The sequence below is a fragment of the Copadichromis virginalis genome, linkage group LG20 (genome assembly GCF_057382275.1).
Source record: "Copadichromis virginalis isolate Kocher_CV1m ecotype Utaka linkage group LG20, C_Virginalis_male_GT1.1, whole genome shotgun sequence".
Classification (NCBI taxonomy): Eukaryota; Metazoa; Chordata; class Actinopteri; order Cichliformes; family Cichlidae; genus Copadichromis; species Copadichromis virginalis.
Genome location: NC_140637.1, coordinates 20,953,866 through 20,974,599, shown reverse-complemented (window position 1 = coordinate 20,974,599; position 20,734 = coordinate 20,953,866). Strand labels below are relative to the sequence as shown.

The window sequence follows — 20,734 nt, the reverse complement described above, 5'->3', positions numbered from 1 at the left end:
TTGACCCAGATTTCTCACCTACCCCTCTATTGATAAATTGGATATCTGGAGGCAGCCTTGTGCTACAATTTAATTTAGTTGATATGTAGTGAACAGCACCCTCTGCTGACTTAATCTGTAAGCTAAAAATTGGTTAGTGCTTACAACTGAGCATCTTGAAGAACTCATCAGAAATTATGCCTTAAAGCATAATATAATGAGCAATAAAGCAGCAAATGAACGTTTTACTTTTCCATAAATAACAAAGTTAGTGAGTATTTTCTTTTCAGAGAGGTTAGCAAACCTGTTTGTGTCTGATTGTAATGCGGTCAAACAAAAATGTGCACACATAAATCACAACTGGCTAAATTGTACTTCAAACAATGGCCTATACGCTGCATAATAAATACAAGCATATTGCAAGTGGTCAAATATGCGGAGGTTGTGATTAACATTGAAAATTTGCTTCAGACAGAATCCAACAGATAGTCTTTTTTCACTTTAATGTGTATGGAGATAATGCTTAAAATATTCAGAGCTGTCAAAATAATGTTCTGTACCTTTAACCCAACACAGCAGGCGTGAATGCAATTTTGTTTCTGGCGCTTACATCGCTGAAAATGTGGCATTTAATTTAACAATGTTGTATCAAATTCTTTTTCTAGGCACAATGATCCTTTTATTCTGGCTAATCCACGCAGGACACTGTCAACAGTTTAACTGGGGATTTTTCTTCTTCAAGAAAGTAGTTCCAGTTGAGCCTTTTTACATTAATGTCAGACAGAGAGAGAGATTAAAGAGAAACAGGGACACCGTTTCTGGAAAGAGACGTGGTCATTGAAGTTTTTAATGTCATCTTCAGTCTTGTGAACATCAGAAACAAGATCCCAGTCACTTTGATTGTATTTTGATGGAGGCAGAAACCCAAAGACCTCCAGAAATGATAGAATTCTCTTTTCTTCACAGGGAAAATACAGCCTTTAATTTTTCCTGCTAACATTAAAAGTTCTTCCTATCTTCAGCATAAAAGGTTATTCGTCTTAACCACTGGTACAACCAATGATTGCTATCCTTTTGGGGACTCCAGGTCCACCTTCATAGTGTTGCACAATAGAATAGCTTCCTAGAAGTTGGTGCTTTAAATTATGTATCTATTTCCCGTTACTTTTTAAAACTACAACAACTCAAATTGTCCACTGTTGAAAAACAAAAGGATTATCTATGGTCAGGACTTTAAGAAACACAAGAACACCCCTTTGACCTTGGTCTTCTCTGACTTCTTAGAACTGCCTTCTTTCTCTTCTTGTTACCTCCTTGGTCTTCTGATTGTAGATGTTTCCCAGCTTGGCTTTCCTCCATGCACACACGCAGACACATACACACATATATATTCTGTGGTCCAGGTCTAGAGGAATGTTGAGTGTCCCTACAGCCCCCCCCCCCTCTCAGGAGATTAGGCTTCACCACACTTGCCCCCCTCACTTCATTCCATTCCAAAGTGTGCCCCCTAAGAGCTGCCACATTTTTATCTGAGCCTGGTGATTGTGACAGATTTGCCAAATGACACACATACACAAACACACACATTTATGGACACACAAGGGGACACAAACAGAGGGGAGGTTGCTCTGCCCAGGGAGGGACCAGAGAGCGCTGGACTCCAGCTATAAAACCCTCGGAGGATGAGGCCAGAGTCCTGCCCTGAACTGGACAGTACTTCCTTCCTTTGTGCCAGGACGCTGTCAGGACAGGCAGCAAGAGAGCCTCCGACATGAACGACATCTACAAGGCAGCGGTATGATCCCACTCAAAACACAGCTGAAAGAGTGCAGTTGACTTCCTCTGGTGAAGTTATTTGATTTGTTGGGTGCTCACCAGAACACTGTGAGAACTAATCTAGTGTGGGAGTGATGTTTTTATGGATGTAAAACCATTATCCTTAACATTTCTTAATAGTGCTAAATGTAATCAGTAGTTAAGAGTGAAAGAGTGTAATTTCCCCATTTAAAGCTGCACTTTAATGTTTATTTGTTGCATGAAAAAATGCCACCCATCATTTTTTAAGCCTTTTTAAGCTCACATTATTAAAATAGTTGTAAAATACCTATGTTGCCTTCATTAGTGCTACATCGTCTCGGGGGAGCCTTAACACCAAGTATGTCTCTAGATTTCCGCCTACTTCAGCCCTATCAGAACTGATAAGAGCCACTCATAAGGTCACTGACAGGACATGTCCCTGGACCACAATCTGCTGCTTCATTCATGACTTCAAATGGAACGGTCTCACTTCACGTGGCTAATTTTGGCCAGTTGCTCAGATGCTTCTGTTTCAGTGGTTCTCTGGTGCCAGAGAAGAGCTTCAGGTTTAGATAAACCGCCCCATGGCTGAATTCCAGCATTATCTGTGAGCCTGAGAGCCGTGTGGCTATTTATCCACCTTTGCACAGATAGTCCTCTGGCTCTCCTATTTGCTCACAGTCCAACGGGGAGATAATAAAAACACACTGGAATGTATATTACATCTGTTTCAGGTTTTTTTTTTCTTTTGCAGTATCATCAGCAGTGGAATTTAAATGTGAAAGTCTGTATACTGTATGTATGTGGTTAATTTACAGTGGACAACAGTCAATAACTCTTACATAAGCAGCTGTCTCCCTCTTTCATTCTTGGTAGCTTTTCCAGGATTACTGTTCCATTGTTGGGACAGATCCACAGCTATGCTAATTTAGAGCACTGTGTATTGTGTCCTTTATCTGTCGTTCCTGAGCCTCTCTTCTGACTGTTTATTTTTAACTCCTCCTCTTACCAGCTCTCATGTATGATATGTAGGTGCTGTGTAATGTCAGGGATGTCCCGGAGCTTTGTTAACTGAAAAGTTATCAAAACAAACAGAAATAATCTAGTCTAGATTTCCAGATATCTTAACCGAGATATATTTGGAGCTTTGGAAAATGCAATCAAACCCATAAATATGTTGTTACAGAGAAATTCCAGAATATATCCCAGAAAGCTGATGTTTTCTCTCTCAATTCTTTCTCTTTGGCAGGTTGAGCAGCTGACAGATGAACAGAAAAATGGTGCGTGAAACGATTTTCAACTGAAGGCGTAAAGGCTTTGAGCATGCCATCGAGTCCCTTTAAAAGATGATTTAGTTATAGTTGTTGGTAGAAAAAATCTATACCTCAACAGGACTGCAACTATTAGTTGCACCAACACTTAAGACAAATAGCCTTTTGTGCTGATGCCCAGGAATTAATCTTAACCCTGTCCTAAACCAGACGTGCTTCAGTAGATATTTTTGTGTGTGTGCTGCTTTGTTGCTGCAGAGTTTAAGGCCGCCTTTGACATCTTCGTACAGGATGCAGAGGACGGCTGCATCAGCACCAAAGAGCTGGGGAAGGTAATGAGGATGTTAGGTCAGAACCCCACACCGGAGGAGCTGCAGGAGATGATTGACGAGGTGGATGAAGATGGTAAATCGAAACCGCTAGTGGGCTATGGATAAGAAAAAAAAAAGAACAAAATAATTGGTTGTGTTTGACTCTCATTCTCACAGGTCAGCTGCCAAATGCATCACAAGCATGTTATGCAGACAAGCATTGTTCGAGCCCTCTGACCTTAAATGCTAGTCAGGGATCTTAAATACAACTTGATGTGTCAGGTTGAATTAAAGGGAAATGTGTGTCAGATGTTGCACTTGTCATCTTGGATTTTCCATGTGATTTAATGTTGAAATATGAAAACAGCATCTTGGTTTTGTTTGATAAAGCTAAAGCTGATAATTGAGTTCTGTATAGTTAGACCACACACACTTTAATTCACAGGTATGCCTGTTATAAATATAATAAATAAGACAATTATAGGCTTCAAATCAAATACATTTGTAACATCAGTTGAGATGCTATAACATCACTGCAGTGATCCATTGGTGAACAGACTGTACTTTTAAGCTGATCATCTGGTTAAACTGGGATAATATAAAATCCCAGTTTAAGGATGTGATGAAGTGTGTTGTGTGTGCAGGGAGTGGCACGGTGGACTTTGATGAGTTCTTAGTCATGATGGTGAGATGCATGAAGGACGACAGCAAAGGGAAGTCAGAGGAAGAACTGGCAGAGCTGTTTCGGATGTTTGACAAGTACGTTTCATATTTAAACCTGTAGCTACTTTATCCTGCACTCAGAGCGGTTTATTAGCAAAATCTCACCACAAAAGAAATACTGTGCTACATGCTTACTGACAGACTTGGGGGGGGGAAATATCTATGGCAAGAGGATGCTATCATTGGAGCATTTCCACAGTCTATTGAACAAATTGCTCTTCTTCATTGTGTGGTTCCAGCAAAGTATGCTTCCAATGTGCAATTATGAGTACTGACAAAATGCCAAGCAGCTCTGCAGAGTACAGCATGTAGTTTGCTCCATAATCCTTTTTGACAGCTCCGAATATTTTAAACACCCACTCGATGTAAGCCAGACACCTCGTCTGAGCATCAAAGAACAAACTCGCTGTGCTTTTTTTCCCTTTCTCACCGTGGTGGTTCCCAGACACTTAAATTCTAGATATGACCAGTCACACATCAAATACAAGTTTGCTTCTTCCCCCAATGCCAGCTGTAAAGCTTAATTAAAGTTTATTACGCATTAACGACATTTCACACCTTTGATTCTGCAGAAACACAGATGGTTATATTGACCTGGATGAGCTGAAAATGATGCTGGAGTCCACGGGAGAGGCCATTACAGAGGACGACATCGAGGAATTGATGAAGGATGGGGACAAAAATAACGATGGCAAAATTGACTACGATGGTGAGGACTTTGGACCAGTTGTGTTTACTTTTTAAGACACATTCACAATGAGACATTTGCTTGATAAAGACATGTTCTGGTTTCGTAGTAGTTTGTCTGAAGCTCAGCTGTTTGTAACACTGACTTCTTTTTTGCAGAGTTCTTGGAGTTCATGAAAGGAGTGGAGTAAGCCTGTAGACGAGAGGGTGGTGTTTTTGTATTTTTTTGCAACTCCTCTGCCATCTTGTGAAGCTGGAAGCCAAATTGGATGTAGTTGATAAAAACAATTGGACGACTTTGTAAGATTAAGTCAAATATCATCTTCAAAACTTTCTGTATTTTTCTATCATGTCTCTTGCATTGTTATAAATGCAGTTGTGACTTTTGGTGCCCATGTATACCGATTTTTTTGTAAATGTATCCAAATTACTTGTGTCTTTGGGTTTTTTTTTTTTTTTTACAGAGGCCAGATACCACCCTCCTTTTGGCTGTGTGAAATATGAATGCCATGTTTGTCTCCAGCTAAATTCTTTATCTCGAAAGTGCCCCATTGAGCTTACAAATCCTTTTACTAAGAGGCTACTGTTTACTTGGGCAGAAAATGTGCAAAAAAGCAAAACATATCTCTGAGTAAACACAGTTTTATAGCAATCTCTGCTAGACCAATCATATTATAAGAATAATGTGCTGGGTACAGCTCATTTCATGGATACATTTCTGGATGTGGAAAATGTCTTCAGGACTTTTTATTCCCTTATATTACCCCTGGAACATCTGCAAGGTCGGCTTGAAATTTGCACTCATATAATAAACAAGATGTATTTGTCAGTATGGTCAATTCGTCAGTTTCTCTCTTTGAATAAATTCATTCAGTCTTATCTGTACTCACTTTAAGGACATGGTCTACATACTTCAGTCAGTGCTTTTGCTGTTTCTTGAGTGTTTCTAGCGTGCTAGACAGAGTTACACCGGTTATACTGGGGGACAAAGCACTGTTATTTATACCATTTTGCCTAAATGTACTCCAGATTTTACAGGCTGATCACATGCTTGCCTCTCTGGCCTGCTCTGCTTTTCACAGATGAACAAGTAAAAACAAGCAAAGGAGGCCTGAAATGTTACTTGTCTTACCAAGATAACAGTGGATTTTGTGTGAGACTGTCTATCATAAATTTTGAGTTATCTGTTACATTTTTACTCCATAGTGGTTCGTGCCTCTGGTATGCAAACTATCCACATGGTCGCTTTGGAGGTATCTAGTTACACAGACTATTGAGACAGGAGCTATTTATGTCTAATCATGTTAGTGCCCATGTTAGGGGACGTGCATTGACAGACACCAGTTGACAATCAAATGCCTGTGACCATAAAAAGCATGCTGTTAGACTACAAAGAGATAACAGATCTTTTAAAAATCCAGCTTGATTTCTTGAAATATCGGAAATAATAAAGCCCAGAGATTAATTTTACATAATAAAGAATTCTTTTTTTCCTTCTTTTTTTCCTTTCCGTTTTTATTTATGTTAGTAATTTTCAATTTCAGCTTCAGCCAGGTTCTGTGGATCTCACCAAGCATTCCTTAAAAATGGCCATTGTCTAGCGTTTTAAACCATCCAGTCCACAAAAGCAGGACACAGGCTTAGCAGCACAGGAGTCATGTAGTTATCACTGTGGCCACTTGATGTCAGCAGGAAAACACATTCTTATCTTTTTGCTTGGCTCAGATACAGCAAGCTAAAGATGAGAGATTTCACGGCACAGCAACAGCCTTCCCAAAGTAAGATAATGGTTGACCGTTGATGGAATCTGCAGACCGATTTGTTTGGTTATAAAATAGGGTTAGCATCCAGAGTAAACTGCTTCGTGTTTCTAGTGGTTGAAATTGTAATGTCAAAAATAAAAACAGTATTCACATAGCAGTAGGTTACTACAAGATCTGAAAAAATGTTCTTGTGTTTTGATACCAACTGATAAGTAAAATGTTCATTTGATCTATGTCCAAAATCAATATGTCGCATTTTTATTCATTTTTTGCCTATGAAAGAGACCTTTTCTATAATTTGGATTTTGGAAATGGGATCAAGTGCATTTTGTGCGAGCGCGTGACGTCAGTGGCCTGATTGATGACAGCCCTCCTACCTCCCTCTGTCTCTTTCTGCTTCCCTGGGGGTCCTGTTAACTCCATTCTGCCCCCCCCCCCCCCACCCCCCCCCCCATGGTCGTGTGATACTTATCGGATTATAAACCCCAACCAACAGCAAACCGCAACTGCCCTTCTAGATCAGTGTCAACAGCCTGACAAAGACACGGAATAATCTACAGTTTTATACATTCCTGCTGCACTGGCCAAAAAAATACTGCATTAAAACTAAAGCGATGATCTCGAGTGAAAAGATGTCACGTTAAAATCTGAGGTGCTACTTTTTGATCACACTGATTAGGCTGCTCTGCGGCCTGAGCATTTTCGTTTAAACTGACATTTGCAGCGTGGAAAAGATGAGTAGTGCACTCTTCGGCATCAATGGGAGGCTGGGCAGCAGCAGAGCAGTGTGTGAATGAATCTGGGGTGTGGTGCACTGTAGCAGTAAGCTGGGTGGAGAAGAGAAGCACTTACGTAAGACAGGCCTGATGATGACTCATGCCTGCTTTTATTAACACACACTGCAGTTATGAACTACCTTTGTTATTGTCGCCACATAAGCCATCTCTGTTTCCTCATTGGTGAAATATCGAAACACCTGTAAGAACGACTATTGAATGTGACTGAGACGGAGGATTTGCATAGGTAATGGTAAGCTTAGTTTATTATATAACTGACTTCATTCATTCATAGAAAACAAAGTGGGTTTATTCCATTGCCTGAGAGTGAGTCAGACAGTCAGACACAAAGCTTTATATAGTAAATTCTCAGGGAAACACGCTGCTTTGCTGTTTTACTGATTTATAAAAACAGTTCTTCAAACCATTAGATCACATAAAAGTAATACTTCACCAGGAAAATGCCCTAAAATGGCAATACCAAGCTATACCAACTTAGCTCACTGTGATTAATACATGTACAAACTGTCCGGAAGAGCGAGCAATACCCCGGACACAGTTAACGTGCTGTCTTCCTGATACCCACACATGTAGACCTCATTTAAAGCCAGCAGGCGTTTGGGTTTAGGATTCCTGTTTTTCTTGCTTGTCTACATCACATGGCCTTGGAAGCTGTCCAGTGCCAAATATTAAAGATTAATCTCTGGAAATTTCTGTTATTCACCATTCACAATAGCAGAAAATACATGAATATAAGCTCCCAGATTCTCTGACCCATTTCCAGCCGTTGTTCCTTTTTAGGTCATGTGACAGTGACTTTTTGTTTGTTTGTTTTGGCCGTGTAAAATGACGTGTTCGTTGTAAATGATTACATAAATACGATAAATACATAAAGACAGTTTTAAATGAATGTCAGTATGAGAGCGAATGCTAGGTTGTTTTCGTTGCCATAAATACACAATGAGGAAGTGGAACACTTTAGACAAAGAGAGAGTGGAGAATGGAAGGACTGCAAATCAAACTGGAACAGACGGAATATTGTATCATGACGCTCCATCCCACTTCTGGTGCTGAGAACACTAAAGTACTGTTTCTGGACTGCCTTGCCATAATGGCCCATAGAACAGCAAGACTACAAGACACAGAATTCTCAGATTCCACAATAACTATTCATGGAATCAAATGAATAACAGCTATTGTTTTGTTTTAATGCACCACTGGAGGGTTTATCTATTTTTACTTCTAGTTATGCATGTAAAATGAAGAATACACACTGCACACTTAAGTTATAGAGCTGAACAACAATACTGAAATTCTCCAAGTCCTGCAATAAAATGTTAGCCTAGATAACTTGGATTATTGCTTATTTATTAGCATTTTAAAACTTAATTTAATTACTTATGCTATTGACAGTGTATTTGACAAAAAAAGTGCATGAAGTAAGTTTTAAAAGCTGATCACAAAGGTGAGCCTGCATTTGGCACTATGGCATCATGTTTAATATACACTCGCCAGTCACTTCATTAGTTACACCTTGCAGGTACTGTGTTGGACCCCTTGCCTTCAGAACTGCCTTCAACACAGTGCTGGAAACCAGACAGATGATTTGAGCTTTGTGACATGAAGCAGTAATCACAAGGTGTGTACACTGTGATCATAAAGGGACAGGCATGGTCAGCAACAATACTCAGGTAGGCTGTGGTGGTTAAATAGTGCTCATTTGGTACTAACGGACCCAAAGTGTGCCAAGAAAATATCCCTCACACCATTACATCACCACCACCATCCTGATCTGTTGATACAAAGCTGGGTGGATCCATGTTTTCATGTTGTTTTTGTGCCAGATTCTGACCCTACCATTCAAATGTGGCAGGAGAAATTGAGACTCGTGGGACCAGGGAAGGTTTTTCAAATTCAATTCAAAGGTTTTTCTGTTTTCAAAATTTTCCTGAACCTGTATGAACTATTTACTCATTTCCCTGTTCTTAGCTGATAGAAGAGCCATCCAGTGTGTTTGTCTGCGGCTTCGAGCTTCATGTGGTGTTTGTTTTCAGAGATGCTCTTCTGCATGGCCACAAGCAGTGTGGTCATTCTCCTCTGACTTCATCAGCAAAGCATTTTCAACCAGACAGCGTTAGCTTACTGGATATTTTCCCTTTTCAGACCATCCTTCTTAAACTCTAGAGATGGTTGTGTGGGAAAATTCCAGTGGATCAGAAGTTTCTGAAATACTCGGACCAGCCCGCCTGGCACCAGAAACCATGACACATTCAAAGTCATTTAAATCACCTTTTTCCTCATTCCGATGTTCGTTTTAAACCTCAGCCATGTCTACATGCCAAAATGCATTGAGATGCTTTTGCCTTGCTTACCCAATAAAGCTGCCATTTACTGTACTAACTATGTAGTAAAGTAAGAAGCTGCAATATTTAGTACATGGATGGCAGCTTTAAGCTCCTCTTGGCTTGGTGCTGTTAGCTGTTAGTGTGGTTTTTTTTTTGTGAAAACAGTTTTCTCTTACAGCTAAAGGCAACTCAAGAAGACGTGTGAGACTAAATCAAAGAGGAAAATTGTGGGCAGGGAAATTAGAGAGCTGAATGGGTCAAAACCTGTGCAGAGCGTTCTCATTTACATATTATATAATTTGAGTCATTGTTCATTTTAAAATATTAATCAAAACTGCTTCAAGGCTGGTGCTTGAGTAATATGCGTTTTTTAAGTTTTGCTACAGTGTAAATAGTTCAGTTGGAGATGTTTAAAGGGGCTTACTTTTGTTGGTTTGTTTGTGGGTTTGTTTTGAGTGACACGTGGAGATTCCTGCTATTGGCACTACGACATCAATATTTCAGGCACCGATGACGTAGAAGTACATCCCGTAGCACAGACATGCTTTTCATCTCACTCAGCAGTCCCGTACTATGAGCAACATATGGCCTTGTATGAATGGCATACCAGACAGCAAGACATCTCCAGCACGGCCTCCCGTGTAGCTCCTGAACGGGGGCGCAAAATAGACAGATGACCTTTACTTTGTGTTAGGTCTGCACAAGGAATGTTTTCTTTCACTGACTTAGCTGCAGATTAAAACTGCAAATAACTATCACTCTGTTCTTGTGCTTGGTGAGCGCAGGCTACTGTATATTACTGGATGGTGAATTTGGCTATGAAATGAGAGACTTCTGGTGTTAACAGATGGCCGCTTCGGCCTGCCACTCGGATTCCGTGGGGCTCTGCTTTACACATGACCCAGTATTCTCTTGGCCAAAACTTACACTTCTCTTCCTCCTCAGATAACATACATGTCTCCCAGAACAGACTGATGTGACTTAGAAAGGTTTTGAGTTCAAATTAAGTTTACCGAACCATAATATTTGTTTTGATTTTGTCGTTATGTTGTTAATTTTTGCAATATGGTAACAAATCACAAAGTTGAGCTTTTTGGCATCTTAAATCTAACTTTAAAAATCTTTTTTCCCTTGAAAACAAATGTGGGAAAATAGGAAGGATTAAAAATGGCTTTGCTGTGACTCCAAGTATCTGGGAATCAAATGGCAATCTCCCAAACGGGAAATTGGCATGATAACACATACCATTCCTCTGTAGTTATACATGGCAATAGGAAATTTCCATGTTTCAGTGCACTTATGAACTGACTAAGAAGAATTAAACACTTCTATGATCATCATGAGTGCTGGTAAAAAACAAACAAACAAAAGAATAGCAGGTATTCGTATCATAAAATATGACACAACCTTTTAGATATAACAAAGACAGCAAGGCTCAAGGGACAGAGCAGAACTGCATCTATGATGTCATCGCCTACTCAGGGACAGCATTCGCCCAAATACTGAGATTAGGATTATTCTCATTTCCTCTGAACATGTGCTGTACACAAACAGAATGAGACCAGCAGGAGTAAAAATCCCTGCACTAACGATGGCAGTTATTTAGATAAGAATGGCTTTTATAGCAGGAGGGCCAAACACTCATAGGATCGTGGTCACCCCTTTCGCAATGTACGAATGAACTCTTATTTTATGGAAATAGCGTAAATAGTCCTCTGTGAATACCGTGGCTCTGTGTTCAGTGAGGGTGAACTGAATAAATGAGCTAATGCTGTTAGTGTGCATCAGAAGCAGAAGCAGCTGTGAAATTATTGTCAGTCATGCAGTATGTTAAGTATGTTCTTATAACCACAGCAGGTGTGAACCAGCTCTGGCTGGCTTTTGCTTAGCCCCAGCAGCACAGGCACACACACACACACACACACACACACACACACACACACACACACACACACACACACACACACACACACACAAATACAACATAAGCATAAGCTTGCAAACAGGCATAGGCCCCTTCCAACCCCCACCCAGAGCTAAAATCAAGTCAGTCTCATGCACATCTGCTTCACCAGCAGTGGCTGCTGAGTAAGCACTACATTAGCCTCTGCTTCCCTTCATAAATGATCATAACAGGACAGAAAAAGTCCCCTTATATCTCACAAAAAATTTAAAACAAAAAACTACTTGGTGGGAAAAAAAAAGAAAGAAAATGACATGCACGGGCATCCATTTCCTGTAAATGGAAGTCAATCATCTTTCTTTATCAAAGGTTTGCTTAAAAAGTTCTGCCAGACTTCAGAATGAACTCTGTAATTTCACATGTTTCTTGAGTGAGCAAGTGATGGGGAATACACCGTCTGCTCAGACCTCACACCCAGCTTTGAAGCTGGCAGCAAAACACAAAGTGATTCATAACTGCAGAATGCAAAAAGCTATTTTTAAATCTCAGGTGAGGCATTCCACAAATAACAGGTGTCAAGAGTGCTGAATGGTAGATGCATGGGAATCTCACTTCTGAACACCAGTTTGTACATTCTAACTGAAGATAAGTGTTTGATAGACACTAGTGTGCGATGGCAATAAAATCAGGTATTTAAAGGTGTGTAACCATTTACATCACTCTTCTTCACTTGTGTAGAGCACTGACGATACGTTGCGGGTCTACGGTGCCGTTTACAGATAAGTTCACTATGATTGTTCTCACTCCATTATCCCCAGGCACCGAACACTAGTTTTCCAATGCGCTGCAGCAACCCATTACCTTTGCCTTAGAGTGGGTGTCTTTTCAGACCTAATCATAGCTTTAGCCTGCAGGTATGTGGCTTGCCAGGTTCAGTCATCCTGGAAAACCCATCATTCAACAACTTTTATCGTCACAACTGCGAGGTGTTGCTAGGCACGTCTTTTCATGTGCTATATTGCTGCTCAGAGAGCTGTAAGGTTTTATATCTAACCCGCCAAAATATTCTCATTTGTCTTTGTCTCAAAGCTGGAACTAAAAGAGTTTTAATGTAGTATTTAATTCATTAAATGCCATACGGTGACAGTTATTGGACAATGAACGGCTGTATGGATAGGGGGGCAATACAAAGCATTTCCCCCCATCTCTACTTTTTTTGTCTGACTTAGAAAGCTTGGCTTTGGTTCGTGAAACAATTTCTTTGGGAATTTATTACACCATCTTTCTGTCATCTGGAAAAGAACATTTGAATAAATCTCCCTGACAAGGTAGAAACAATACGAGACCTACTGAGCATTCAGGGAGCTGTAATGACACATCAAACGGAGAAAACAAAGAACTGCTTACCAATTCAGAAACTTCCAGACAAAACTCAAGACGTCTAATTATTGTTTTAAGGGATATGAGATAGAGTATATTGTTTGCATGGTATTATGAAATATACTTATACTTTCTTGTAAACTTTGTGTGTGAATGACTTCTTTTTAATTGGTAGCGTGAGAAAAGCAAAATGACGTGTTAATTTCCCTCTAAATGGTAGCAAGAGTGTTAAAGAGTTCTCAGTTCTTCTTTGTAAATAAACAAATTTCATTAATGGCTTTATAGGATATTGCCCTTTCCTCACCCCCTTCAGGAAATGTGCAAATCTTAATAAACAACAAACAAAAAAAGGTAATTTCACTAGGAATAACAGCTATTGTGCAGCACTGTTATTAAATTTTATCACTCTAGAGGAGTGAAGTTGCAGAGGGGAGCTGTCCGAAGTCTTGTATCTGTGGTGGAGTACATGCTGTGTCATCTTCCTCTTCCTTTAAGCAATATATGAGTGACTGGTGGGTGTGCCTGCACTGTGGTATTGACAGATCTGGCCCTGTCACTTGTCTTGTGTCAAGAAAGCGTGTGGGAGACAGGAAGTCGGGCTTCAGAGTGGACAGAAAACAGACATCTGACCACAGTGGCAACCTTGATCCCAGAAAACACTGAACAACTGCTTGCAACTCTCTCTGGATCTCTTAGAGCCCTGTTTGTTACTGACTCAACCACGTAACCACCTTTGTTTTGAATGTTATTGACTCTCAGTAAAAAGAAAGCAAAAGTCTAAGCAAAGACAAACAAATCGTATTCAAGTAAAAATATACAATATATTTGAACTATAAACTTTTACAGAATGTCTTGGACATTTAGCTTTACACATACTATACATAAGGGTCCAACAAGGGTCACTTTCATATTCTTGTTGATTTAAAAAAAAAATGTTCCCATGGCAACCACATTTTATGTACATCTTTATAAACATACCAAACAAAACAGCCCTTGGGAGCACTTTAAGAGGCCATGATGAGATACAGATGCCTTGTATAAAAATCCCTGAAAATGTCTCACTGTGAGGTAAGAATACACTGGTCAATCTCATTTCCTTTTATGCCCTTTCATTCATCAAACTCATTCATTTGTTCTGAGATGAGACGGGCGACAAAGCACAGCTAATTACACGTCATCTTTCTCGAAACATTACGTTTTCGTCAGAAGTAGCTGCAGACTGAAGAAGGTTGGATTAAAAAACAAGGTGGACGTGTACTTGTTCATAAACTGAATACTTACATACTTGTTCCTTTCAACTGACTAAAAGGATACTCCTACACGTTATACCTATAATTTCATGTTAAGGTATGGTCAAGGCCTCACCAACAACAGGTTATATGATGTAAAGGTTACAAGAAAAAACCTTGATAGAACAAAGTCCCATGCAAATAATGCAGCTTTGAGCAACAAGACGTACAGGGAGCGTTTTTGAAGGATAACATATTCAAACTTTGATATTTTGCGATAAAAAATATCACAGTTAAAATATATATATACACAGAACAGGCTGCCAGAACTTACGTGTAAAGTCTAATAATGTTTAGCAGAAATTTGTGAAAGTGGAAGAAGAAAATATTTATAATGTATTTAAATACTTATATAAGAAAAACTGGACAGTAATTCAAGGTGGGATTGCCGCAGTAGCCATTTCCCCCCCCCCCCATCAGCTTAGGTAACCCCCCAAAATATCTCATATCGGTTCAAAGAAAACATTCTAATTGGCCAAAGACTTTTTTTTTTAGACCATCAAGGCAATATTGATGACTGATACAAATACAGGAACATCCATTGTACAGCTGGTGAATAGCAAATAACAGTCAAAGAGCAATGCTAGAGAAATGTCCTGTTATTATGGCTGTACATGACCATTCATTAATACCATGTATGTCACATACCAAAAGTCATCATTGTGTTAGATATTAAGGCATTGAGACTGGATCTAACAGAGTATGTTTTCTGCATATAGGAGTAGTTCCTTTTGGTGCAGAAAAACTGTAACTGACGTACTATAAATATCAGCCATCTGAAAGGCTCAGAAACCTCAGAGTCACCTCAGGAAACCACAAAAAAAAGGCTGTTCTATCACATCTCATGTCGACTCCAGCGTATCTAGCTGAAAGACATTGTGATTGGTTGGTGTGGTGAAAAAGAGCTGCTCCTGGTTGGTAGAACAGTTGTCACAGGGACTGTGCAGCCCCAGAGTTCTCTCAAAGTCCAAGAGCTGACCCATGAAGTTGAAGTTTGGCGAAATGTTAGACTTCTTCCTCTTGACAAAGTCGTAAGCATCATTCAGAGAGAGGTGGAGTCTCTGCATCAGGTAGGCCACAGTGACGGTGACTGAGCGGCTGATGCCGGCCAGGCAGTGGACCAGGATGCCACATTGCTTTGACCTAGCCTCGTCTGTGAGAGAAAAGGTAGACTAAGGTCAGCATAACTCTTTGGTTATTTTAGTTATCAATGCCGTGTCTGCTTTTAACAAAACAAACACAGCATACCTAAGACCCGGTTACTTGCCAAAATTAGCAAGCAACCTCAATCTAAACAACACAACAAAGCTTGGCAACCCAGCAACCTGAAATCCAGACAAAGCGTGTAATAGACACGCCGGTCCACTGTATCCAATTCATGCTTTGCCTCTCCAAAAACTGAAATGTAGTTGTCGCAATCTGCAGTAACAGCAGAGGCAGATATTTTATATCAAGCCAACATGAAAATAATCACCAGAAAATGTTTAGACAGACATTAATAACACATTAACATCCATATAGATATTAGCTTAAACGACTCTAAAGATTAAGGGAATGTACTTGATACGTTTTTTGCTCACTAACTAAATATATTATCTCCCCCAACTGGTAATGCAATGTCTACATGTAGTAATGCAACTTCTGCCATTGTCTCAATTTCATGTTTTGGAAAGGCAAAGCGTGAAATTGACACGATGTCTGTTTTACACATTGGCATGATACTGGGTTGAACCCTTTCATCAAACACAGGACAGGGTGGAAACAACTTTTCCTTCCTCATTCTGGTTCATGATGCAGAACCGCAGCCACCAAACAAACAAGCGAAAAGCTGCGGTTTCAGGTGCAGTGACGGGAAGAGACGCAAAAGCAAAATTAAAACAGCGTTGTGATGCTGCTAGAAACAAAACAAAAAAAGGAGGACGTTCTCTTCCAAGGTTGCTATCCTGTATAAATGTGATAATACTGTCTAACACCTGAGAGCATCATCTTTAATCACCCACTAAACTCCCACCTGTCCAACAAGCACATTTGAGAACCAACTGAGCTAACTAATGGATAGCTCAAGCATGCTCATTTGTTATTTTATTATTAATAATAAAAGAAACAAAAGAAATAAAAGTAAATCCCTCATTTGTTTGTGTTTAATCCCACGAACAAAAGCTGCCAAGCCTACTTGAACTTACAACCTACTCTCACATGACACGCCTTGTAGCAAAACAAACTAAACTTTCTGAAAAGTGAGTCTCCGAGTTTTTTTTTCCAACAAAACCAATATCTGAGTTACTCACCTATAAATGATATTGCCTCTGGAAAGAACTGGGACAGGTTCTGACTCCAGTGGTCCGAAATGGGGATCTGTTTGTACCTGAAGTGTCCATCATGCTCAAACATGTTGGGGAGATTGGGTGTGACATTCAAGATGTACTTGATGTTGTACTGGCCCAGCACATCTAGGTTAGTGGAGTCTTTGGCACAGCCCAGATAAAGGTAGGGTAGGATTTGGACAGGGAAGGCAGGCTGATTACTCGGAATGGGGCTCTCCTCGGACTCTGTGGCACTGGTAGGCTCGCGATCAGACTCCCCGTCGGAACAATCGGAGCTGATTCTGAGATTTCCGAAGCCCAGAACAGACACTGGTGGTGAGGAGCTGGGACAGGAGCTGTCCAAGAGGGTCTCACAGTGCTCTGGGTACTCCGTGTGGAACTTTACAAACCCACCTGGACAAGAGCCAAAGACACAAACAAGTCACATATACACATTTAAATCATTTTTTTTTTCTTAAAGTGCAACCTTATATAAAAGTTTATTTAAACCACATATCAATGGAAAATCGCTGCAGGGTGTTGAGACTGGCAGTACTGTAAAGACCCCCCAAAGTGGCCATTCATGAAATGCATGCCTGTTCCTGCTAGAGCAAAACATGGCGCAGCCATTTTGGAATTTTAATTGAGAATCTCAGTAGTGACACACAAACTTCTGAACAAGCTTCAAACCGCAAACACACAGCACAGGATGAACATCTGCGCAGGACTAACATTTACGTTTGTATAGCGCAATAAACATTTACAGTTTCGTTTTAAACCCCAGAAGCTAAAAAAGGAAACCTCACAGTTAAAAAAAAAACCTCACAGTGTCCCAACTTCTGCTCCACCGAGGGAAAAAAATCATTTCTTTGCCTTTACCTCTTATAATAAAGTTTTGCTACTGTTGGGCCAAATCTTACTTTACAAATTTACCTTAAAGGAAACTTATGCGCCGTGAGGCATTTTTTATCCTTATGAACTCAATTACAAGTACAGAACATTTGCATACACAGTTCTCTGTTTGTTGTTTGTTTATTTTAACGGCAAAACTATTTACCTTCCAGATAATACGCTGTACAGCCGTCTTCCCACAGTTTCTGAAGAAGCAGACCCAGAACCGACGTCGGAGTCCCGCTGTCCTGCCAGCCCACGGAGCACTCATCGTACAGAAGGACCGTGTCCGTCTTGCACCGTCTCATGAACTTCTCCTTATCCTCGTGGTTGGGAATGATAGCCCGGATAGGTATGTTTCCCTTTCTGAACCTCCGGAGCATCAGCCCCGGAATGGCCAGGTTTATGGCGGTCTCTATATGGGATGATTCATAAAGCTCATGTGAACGGCAGTCCAGCAGGAGGAGAGAAGTGCCCCCGGACTCTAACTCGAGTTGCAGCCATTCCACGCTTTTACTCGGCGTCACATTAGACATATCGGAGTCAATAGCATACTACTCGCAAGTGCAAACACTAACTACATAGTCCACCGATCGACGAAAAAAAACAAACAAACAAAAAACAAAATAAAAGAATAGAAAAAAAGCCCTACATATCACCCGGAAAAAAAGACGTTAAATGTTGCCCCGCCAGTTCGTGGTGCTTCTGCTTGAGCGAAGAGATTTCCCCTTTTTCCTCTTCTCTATTTCCATCAGTCAGTGAGTCTGGTCTGCCCCCAACAAAGCAAAGACTCATTGGAGACCTATTTGCACTTTAATTTACGAGACACACGTTTAAATGTGGACGCTTTGTGGCCAATAGTTTCTTCATCAACTTCAACTGCTCCACATCGTATCCGGGGCATCCATGCGCATTCTCTTCTTACCATTCCGATGCATGCATGGGAGGTTGTTTTTTTTTTAGTTGACAGTAGAGCAACTCAAGAGGGAGGAGTTTTATCCTTACGATTTAAAGTCATAGCGGAAATATAGCAAAGTTTGTTACGACCAAGTCTCAATGAAACCACTTTTTATCAATCGCCGTATCATGAGCGAAACATTTCTTTGCGATTTTGTAACATTATAGCGAGTTTTTATTTAGAAGGGAGCTGTTGGCACTCGGTATTATTACATTTTAGTAACACTGGGCGATTTTTATTATTTTCTAAAGTATATTTCCCCCCACCCTTTGAGAACATGTAGGTTAGTATAACAGATATATTTGCGCATTTGTACCTTGAGGTCTAACTTATCCTTTGAGATGCTTAGAACTGAGGTGGAACTGCAGTGGTCCATATAATGCATTATTATTGTAGCATTATCTCTTGGTCACAGCCACGTTCCCCTGACCAGTGTGGAATTTTCTGTGGGACCTTCATGATACCCCTTTGAAACCGAAATCCAATGATATACTGCACTGTAGCTGTCACTATGCAGTACAGTCCAGTTCATTACATAGACTGTAGTGTGTGGTGCAGTATTTAAGATTAAAATCACACCCTTCAGGAGGAAAAAAACAAAAATGAGATTAATTCAGACACTTTTAGCTGGTGATTCATGTAGTTACATAATATTTGTGTTATCTTTCATGATGATAATATTCATAATCAGATTGGACACACCCCTGAAGGTGGAAATAGAAAAAAATTCACACCTCTTCCCTTTAAACTAATTTCCTTAAATTTAAATATCATGGGGACTGCTAAGTGTGCTGTCGTGCTTTACTAAAAAGCACAACAGCACGGTCCTCCAAGACATTGCCATAGTACATCACTGGTGTATAATAATGCAGGCGGATTGGGAGAAATAAGAGAAGGGAAAGGAGAGAGGGAGAGGGTGATGCGTGCAGTGGGAACCCAGCCATGCAGCTCATCCGTCTGCACACGTGAGTGGGGGGACACACAGATGTGCAGGGCATCGGGATTAACACAGTATGAGAAATGGAGCTAAATACACTCACATTCACACACAAACGCTCGCAGCCACAAACTGATCAGACACTCCGCAGCACGTATCGTATCACTGCCATTCTACACCTTACTGCCGTTTCAGCACCTGCAGCCAGCAGCAAACTTCCTCATCATTTCAAGGGGTCTGAAAACCAACGCGCGCGCGCACACACACACACACACACACACACACACACACACACACACACACACACACACACACACACACACACTGCCTGTGGGCCTTCATGCCAGCATGATTTCTGCTCCAGTTCAGCTATCTTACAGGAAGTGTAGAAAAGTTGGACCTCCCCTAAAACTTTCCAATAAGGAACTGAACAGCCCGTATCTACAAAGGACAGTGATGGGAAGGGAAGTAATGTGTGATAATGAGGTCAAACAATGCACAAGACCCTAAATGCCAAATTATAGCCTCTGTATCATACGTCTCGTGTGATAATATCTATGCGTAATGTAATAAATCAAACTCTACTAAGTCAACTCAATGCATAACAAGGACATTTATTTAAATAAAACCAAATATGGGTGTGCTCTGAGCTAGCAAGACTTGCATCATATTGGTGGTCTACTCCACTTCCACCGACACGGTTACATAACGGGCTCTAAACGTGAGCTCATGGTAATTCTCCCAGAGCAAAGAGGGGAAACGTCTCTGCTGCAGAATCCCACGTCTTTCATGTCAAGTGCTGCTTCAAGGGCTTCCACGCAAACACGGTGGATGCACAAGCACCCTCCTTTAATGTCCGGATGCAGTTAGATGAATTAAGAAATGAGCAATAAAGCAAGTGCTTCCTCTTCATTGATTTCTGTCTTTGCGTTGGAGTATGTTAATCTAATCATGGTGATCACGGCCTACAGCATAGAGCACCACTATCATGTAAGAAAAAAATACTGATAATACTGCTGTTACAGTTATAGCAGATTAAGTCAGTAGTTCATTTAATTGAAATTAGTATCTAAAATCTCTGATTTTACAGTTGTGCCATGCTGTGAGCTGTGTGGAAGTGTGTTTGTCGGATTTTAATACAACCAATGTGATCTCACGTGTTATCTAGATGGGAAACACAATATCCTGTTTTCTGCTGATACCCTCTAGTGGTTCATTACAAAAGCTGCTGCACCAGTTATGAGTCATCTGCAAAGGGAGGTGGTGTCTGATGTCACTGCCTCACAGCTGCAAAGGCCCAGTGTGCCTCCATGTGGTGAAGCCATGAATGTCACAAAGGGCATTTCATGAATGAAAAACCAGATGACCACAAATCTGCCCTTAAGATCATTTTGCATGCAGAAGACTACTAAATTGAACAT

At 40.5% G+C, this 20,734-nt stretch overlaps 2 protein-coding genes across 2 annotated transcripts; one reads left to right on the top strand and one right to left on the bottom strand.

The window, feature by feature from the left end:
• The first annotated feature begins 1,487 nt into the window (after positions 1 to 1,487).
• On the top strand, positions 1,488 to 5,602 carry tnnc1a (troponin C type 1a (slow)). Its single transcript, XM_085443754.1, has 6 exons — positions 1,488 to 1,774; positions 3,026 to 3,056; positions 3,306 to 3,452; positions 4,003 to 4,117; positions 4,654 to 4,790; positions 4,928 to 5,602. Exons 1-6 carry the CDS (start codon positions 1,751 to 1,753, stop codon positions 4,957 to 4,959), a joined length of 486 nt encoding a protein of 161 aa, XP_085299880.1. The 5' UTR covers positions 1,488 to 1,750; the 3' UTR covers positions 4,960 to 5,602.
• Positions 5,603 to 13,736: 8,134 nt separating this feature from the next.
• On the bottom strand, positions 13,737 to 18,371 carry LOC146684726 (dual specificity protein phosphatase 7-like). Its single transcript, XM_085444310.1, has 3 exons — positions 17,585 to 18,371; positions 16,513 to 16,941; positions 13,737 to 15,377 (listed from the first exon to the last, which is right to left on the bottom strand). Exons 1-3 carry the CDS (start codon positions 17,952 to 17,954, stop codon positions 15,067 to 15,069), a joined length of 1,110 nt encoding a protein of 369 aa, XP_085300436.1. The 5' UTR covers positions 17,955 to 18,371; the 3' UTR covers positions 13,737 to 15,066.
• Positions 18,372 to 20,734: the final 2,363 nt, after the last annotated feature.

Bases quoted from the DNA above. Each gene is read 5' to 3' on its own strand.
- LOC146684726 (XM_085444310.1), bottom strand. From the start codon at position 17,954: ATGTCTAATGTGACGCCGAGTAAAAGCGTGGAATGGCTGCAACTCGAG. The intron at 16,942-17,584 runs GTAAATAGTTTT...GCTCTTGTCCAG, and splicing joins TACAGCGTATTATCTGGAAG to GTGGGTTTGTAAAGTTCCAC. The intron at 15,378-16,512 runs GTGAGTAACTCA...TTTCTCTCACAG, and splicing joins AGAGGCAATATCATTTATAG to ACGAGGCTAGGTCAAAGCAA.
- tnnc1a (XM_085443754.1), top strand. From the start codon at position 1,751: ATGAACGACATCTACAAGGCAGCG. The intron at 1,775-3,025 runs GTATGATCCCAC...TCTCTTTGGCAG, and splicing joins ACGACATCTACAAGGCAGCG to GTTGAGCAGCTGACAGATGA. The intron at 4,791-4,927 runs GTGAGGACTTTG...TCTTTTTTGCAG, and splicing joins TGGCAAAATTGACTACGATG to AGTTCTTGGAGTTCATGAAA.